The sequence below is a fragment of the Chiloscyllium plagiosum genome, unplaced genomic scaffold (genome assembly GCF_004010195.1).
Source record: "Chiloscyllium plagiosum isolate BGI_BamShark_2017 unplaced genomic scaffold, ASM401019v2 scaf_4621, whole genome shotgun sequence".
Taxonomy (NCBI): Eukaryota; Metazoa; Chordata; class Chondrichthyes; order Orectolobiformes; family Hemiscylliidae; genus Chiloscyllium; species Chiloscyllium plagiosum.
This window is the reverse complement of record NW_025211083.1, coordinates 14,182-20,297: the sequence shown is the minus strand read 5'-3', so window position 1 is coordinate 20,297 and position 6,116 is coordinate 14,182. Positions and strand designations below refer to the sequence as shown.

The 6,116-nt window shown below is 38.8% G+C and overlaps 1 protein-coding gene across 1 annotated transcript; it reads left to right on the top strand.

Moving 5' to 3' along the window:
* Positions 1–537: 537 nt before the first annotated feature.
* On the top strand, positions 538–4,067 carry LOC122546998 (SUMO-specific isopeptidase USPL1-like; the record flags this gene model as incomplete). The annotated part of the gene is made up of 1 exon (XM_043685598.1): positions 538–4,067. A coding segment is annotated over one exon (2,051 nt), but the record flags the coding sequence as incomplete, so codon positions are not given.
* Positions 4,068–6,116: the final 2,049 nt, after the last annotated feature.

Here is a 6,116-nt window from a genome sequence, read left to right as displayed (position 1 = left end):
AGTGTTGCTCCTTCATCAGGTGGTTGTGGAGTACAAGATCATAAGACACAGAATTTATAGCAAAAGTTTGCAGTATTACGTAACTGAAATTATATATTGAAAAAGACCTGGATTGTTTAAGTCTCTCATCTTTTAGAATGACCATGTTGGTTTCAGTTCTTTCATATGTAAATCACAAAACTTTTTTAAAAGCGACATTCTCAAGTGAACTTTAACAGTTGGTGTCATGTCGGCCCAGATAATGCATTTCAGGTGTGAGCTGCAGTTTTTGAGCAAAGTAAAATATAATTCTGCAAGTACAAATTCACCCCACAAACATGTGTGTGTCTTGGGGAGGAGGGGGGGGGGGGGGGTGTTGTGTGTGAGTGTGTCTAAAGAAAGACAACTCTGTGAGAGGGTGCATGTGGGAGTGTATGTGTGAGCATATGAGAGAGGTCTGTGAGGTGTGTATGTAATAAAAATAAGTGTAATACATATTTTCCAGTTAGTTAACAAAGTTTTTTTTTCAAACAACCTTTTTAAGTAGCTGTACTTGAGTTTATTTTTGGTCTTATCTTGCAGGGTCATGGCTTGAATGTGATGACTTGAAAGGTTCTACTAGTTGTCGGCATTCAGTTTTAAATGTTCCTGCGCATGAAATTCACATTGTCATCTGGGAAAAGACTGACCTTGAAAATCCAACACGAAGCAGCACCACACTTTCATTTGGTGATTCAACCTCTGCATCTTTCCCAACCTTCACGAGCAATGCCACTACCTCTGTATCACAGCAACTCTGTGAAACATCATCTAACAGTCCTGTTCAGTTAAGTGCAGTCAAGAAACCAATTTTCAGTGCACATCCAGAGATTAAACCTAATGCAAACTGTGTAAAAGAAGGTGAACAAGGAACTTCAAGTAATAACTTACTTTCGAGTTTGGAACATCTGACAGATGATGCCGTGGTAACGCTGAATCTTGTAGAAGCTAAAGTCGACAATGAGCGGAAGCCAGTAGACAATACACAAATCGTACCAAGTGCTGAGCAATATGATTTGCAGAATAAGGAGAAAACTCTACAAAATTCATCTCTTGTGACTCAAGTGGCTGTTGGTCATGATGTATCTGTACAACCTCGTACTGATATACAGTATTCTAAGGACATTTCCCAACAAATAAACCAGGTAACAGTCATTGAACCTGATATGCCTCAAAAATACGTTTTAAAATCCAAAGCATCTTCATGGCCATCTAGATCATCGCAGCTACAAGGAATTGATGTAGCCGGTGCCTCGTCTGCTCTATTACAAAAAGATAATGTAACAAGTTCAAATTCCTCTCCTCCTCAAGAAAGAAAAACTGCATCCGATTGTTCAGAAATGTCTATACAGTTTAAGGCAAAAGTACAAAAGGAAGATCACGCCAAAATCCCAGTATCTGAGAACTTGAAAACGTCAAATATAAATGGGTCATCAGCTGATATTTCCCAACCTCTAGCAGCTAAAAAAAGCTTTGCTGTAGGTTGGACAAGGAACTTGTTCAACCGCCACCTTTCAACGCTGGCAGGCAATCAACCCAGAATATTGCCTCAGAATGAGGTTAAGAATGCTCACAAAGGCAATGCTTCATTGAAAATCACTGATCCAAAGTATCCTGTAAAGGAGCGCTTTGATGGGTTCAAGACCAAATATTTATCAAAACGCACACAAAGCGCCAAAGAGTTATCTGTCTCTCAAGATTCAAATATTCCTACTGCTGCTTGTGTACAAAATGACAACTATTTGCCTCAAAATCCTGGTAACATGATTGAGAACTGCAAAGTATTGTTGCCTAAGACAATCTCTTCCGGTATCCATACATTAAACAAAACATTTCTTAATAATTCATCAAAATGTACTCACCCCTTAAAATCTGAAACAGGTACTTGTATTTTGAAGAATCAGTGCTCCAGCTCAAACAAGCAAACACAACTGAATTATGCCAGCTCAAAAGCTCATTGCCTTCGTCTCAAATTGCTCAAAAAACTTCAAGACAAAAAAGACCAACTCAGTTCGCTTGAACAGCTCATGAAGACTAAGCAGGATGAATTTGATAGCGACTATGCAAATACTTCGAGTCTTGAAGGACAATTAAATGTTACAAATAATGGAAGCATGTTGTATGATGATGTATTGAATGAACTTTGGCGTGAGCTTGGTGTTGAAAATGATAAGTCTGTTTATTCAGCCAGTTCAAGTGCTTCATTGAATAATAGCCCAGGCCATGATGAATTACTTGCCGAACTTTTCACCCCAGCTACAACCACTACTACATCTAATGACGTGCAAAGTAGTGACGCATGGCTTTGTGGAAGAGCAGCAAACTGTAAATTGAGTAATGAGTGTAACATAGCTCCAAGGACTGTTAATGGTGATCACATATCACCTGTTTCAACTTTACAGGTGCAGAGCCGTAAAATTGAATCCATTGGTAACTGTGAATCAGTTTATGAGAGTCCCACAAAGGAGGAAATGTTGGTAGATTTATTGTCCACATCCACACTGAACTCTTTAACAGGAGATCACGATGAATTACCTAACTTTGATGAAAATCTTTTTGAAAACTGTTAGGAAATGGTCATTTTGCTAAAGCAGTGAGGAAATATTGTCTCCTATAATTTAAAACTTAGAGTAAATTGTGCCCAGTCTCTTGCATGTTTAAAAAGGTATTTTTAAAATTTTGAGACAAATGAATGCATTCTGTGAATGTACGTACTTTGTTTTCAGGTAGTTTGTGGTATTTGAAGGATTTGTGAGGTTGTAATGACACTACTGAATAGAATGTTGGTAATGCATGTTTAATACATGTTGCTAACTTCCCGTTAAGAAAAAGACTGAACCGATGTTGTTCTTGACAAATGGAGTTCAACTTTCTGTCAGTGCTTACCATATTTTTGTTAAACTTAATTTGAAGTGCAATTTGTTAACCCTTATTCATTGTAAACTACAAATATTTAAATCATTTACAATGTTTATATTTCAAATATTTTGCTGAAACTTATTACAGACAGGCTGAACAAAATTGAATAAAATCAAATTAACAGTTTAGTGAAAAGAATAGACTAAGTTCAATAGCATGAAACAATTGGTCTATTGGAATAACTCCAAGTCTGTAATGCCGTCTATATGACAGCTATAATCCACTTCAGTTTGGATTGTTGTTCCTGTCATCTAAATTTTGTTCAATAGATTGTCATCTTGTACATTTTCTGTAATGTGTACTTTTGACTTAAATGGAAAAATGTAACAAGAAATATTTGCCACTTTGGAATGTGGTTTAGAATTGCTGAAAATGATAGTTCTTTCAGTTAACGTTGTGAAGGGAGCTAGACTTACAATTAAAATTAGCATATCATGTAAATAAGGGCGACTTTTTGAAATATAAATTGGATCACTATTGTGATAAGTTTTAAAAAGTCAAGATGCTAGAGACACGCAGGCCAATTAGGATCTGTGGAGAGAAGATTTTTCTTAATCTTCCGGGCAGGAGCCTTCTTCAGGGTTCTGTCCAACACTTCAGCTGGTTTCTCCTCATGGATGGTGTTTTTTCAAGCTTTTTAAAATTTATTTCAGAGCTCTAAAGTTTGTAGTCCCTGATTTATTTCATTTTGTATGATTCCAGTGTTGTTTCATAGGTTTTGAAAGTTCAATGTCGACATTTGTGCTCAAAAGTTCTAAGATGTGGATATAATTTGTTCGGTGGTCACAAAGTTAAACTGATTTATTTAAGGGATGTTTTGATATCTAATAAAGTTTACTGTTCTTAATGTTTGTGAATTCTAATATAAGCCATGCATCTTAAACTGAGAATTACACCCAGAATATTACTCAAGCCAGACCATCAATCCAAGACAAAGCAAATAACCATTTTAGTGAACTCTTAGTAACCCAGGGTACTTTGTATTCTTTCCTTTGTGTAAATTATTTGTGTTGTACTTAGTTTGAGTTCCTCTGACTTTGAAAGTTACTAGCTGGTTGGTCATTGTACTTCCAATAAAAATGTTAAGCTGGCCATGCGACCAAACAATAAACCTATTGTAATTTACCTAACCTTCAGTTGGTCAATAGTCTAAATACATCTAATCCAGCACTCTGGTATTAATTCGATCTAATATCTTGCATTTCTGGAACTGACCTTGCAAAACACACAATCGGCTCGTGGAGTAGACAATAAAGTTAATTTGAGGTGCAGAGCAGGAGGTCCTAGGGATGTAGGATGGATAACTGAAATAGGATAAACTGTAAATGAGCAGTTTTCTTTTGCCATTCAGTATTTCCTGAAGGAGTTTAATTGGTGCGGTGTAGTTGTGGTAACGTGTCAAATACAATGTTGAGGTTATGAATTGGTTCAGTTAACAATGGTTGGGTAGTCAAGAAGCTGACGTAAAATTTGAGCCTTTAATGGCAAGAATATCACTTTCTTGTCTTCGGAGTTTCCCTGATGTGGTCAATGCCAGAAATCCCGAACTGGTGCAGCCCAACACATTGTTCAGCGTGTGTTGTAAATCAGTACAGATTTGGAATTGAAAACCATGTAATTATGGTCCACTGGAATGATCAAGACCAAATTTAGTATTACAGTGGTGGAAAGGACGATGGATGAGGACTTGCCATCTGAGGTAGTTTGGGCTGAGGTTAGGAATAGGAAAGGTGAGGTCACCCTGTTAGGAGTCTTTTACAGGCCTCCTAATAGTCCTAGAATCATTGAAGAAAGGATAGGGAAGGTGATTCAGGAGATGAGTGACAGTAATAGGGTGGTTGTTATGGGGGACTTTAACTTTCCTGATATTGATTGGGAAAGCTATAGCTCAAGTTCGATAGATGGGTCAGTGTTTGTTCAATGTGTGCAGGAGAGTTTCCTGACACAATATGTAGACAGGCCAACAAGAGGTGAGGCCATACTGGATTTGGTTCTGGGTAACGAACCAGGCCAGGTGTTAGAATTAGAGGTAGGTGAGCACTTTGGGGATAGTGACCATAATTCGGTGATTTTTACTCTCGTGAGGGAGAGGGATAAGTGTGTACTACAGGGCAAGAGTTAAACCTGGGGTCAGGGAAATTATGATGCGGTGAGGCATGACTTAGGATGTGTGGCTTGGAAAAGTAGACTCCAAGGCAAGAGTGTAAATGATATGTGGAACTTGTCCAAGGGGCAACTATTGAGTGTCCTTGATAATTATGTACCTGTCAGGCAAGGAGGAAAGGGTCGTGCGAGGGAGCCGTGGTTTAATAAGGAATTGGAATCCCTTGTTAAATGGAAGAGGGCGGCCTATCTCAAGATGAGACATGAAGGTTCAATTGGGGCGATTGAGAGTTATAGGGTAGCCAGGAAAGACCTGAAGAGAGAGCTAAGAGCAGCAAGGAGAGAACATGAAAGGTCCTTAGTCGGTAGGATTAGGGAAAACCCTAAGGCTTTCTATAGGTATGTTAGGAATAAAAGAATGACTAGGGTAGGAATAGGTCCAGTCAAGGATAGTAGTGGGAAGTTGCGTGTGGAGGCGGAAGAGATTGGGGAGACACTGAATGAATACTTTTCCTCAGTATTCACTCAGGAACAGGGCATTGTTGTCGATGAGAATACTGAGGCACAAATAAGTAGAATGGATGGCTTTGAGGTATGTAGAGAAGAGGTATTGGAAATCCTGGAAAAGGTGAAAATAGATAAGTCCCCTGGGCCTGATGGCATTTATCCTAGGATTCTCTGGGAAGCAAGGGAGGAGATTGCAGAGCCATTGGCCTTGATTTTTATGTCCTCTTTGTCTACAGGAGTAGTCCCAGAAGACTGGAGGATAGCAAATGTGGTCCCCTTGTTCAAAAAGGGGAGTAGGGATAGCCCTAGTAACTATAGGCCGGTGAGTCTCACTTCCGTTGTGGGCAAAGTCTTAGAGAGAATTGTAAGGGATAGGATTTATGCACATCTAGATAGGAATAATGTGATCAAGGATAGTCAGCATGGTTTTGTGAAGGGCAAGTCGTGCCTCACAAACCTTATTGAATTCTTTGAAAAGGTGACGAAGGAGGTTGATGAGGGGAAAGCGGTAGATGTGGTATATATGGATTTTAGTAAGGCGTTTGATAAGGTTCCCCATGGTAGGCCAC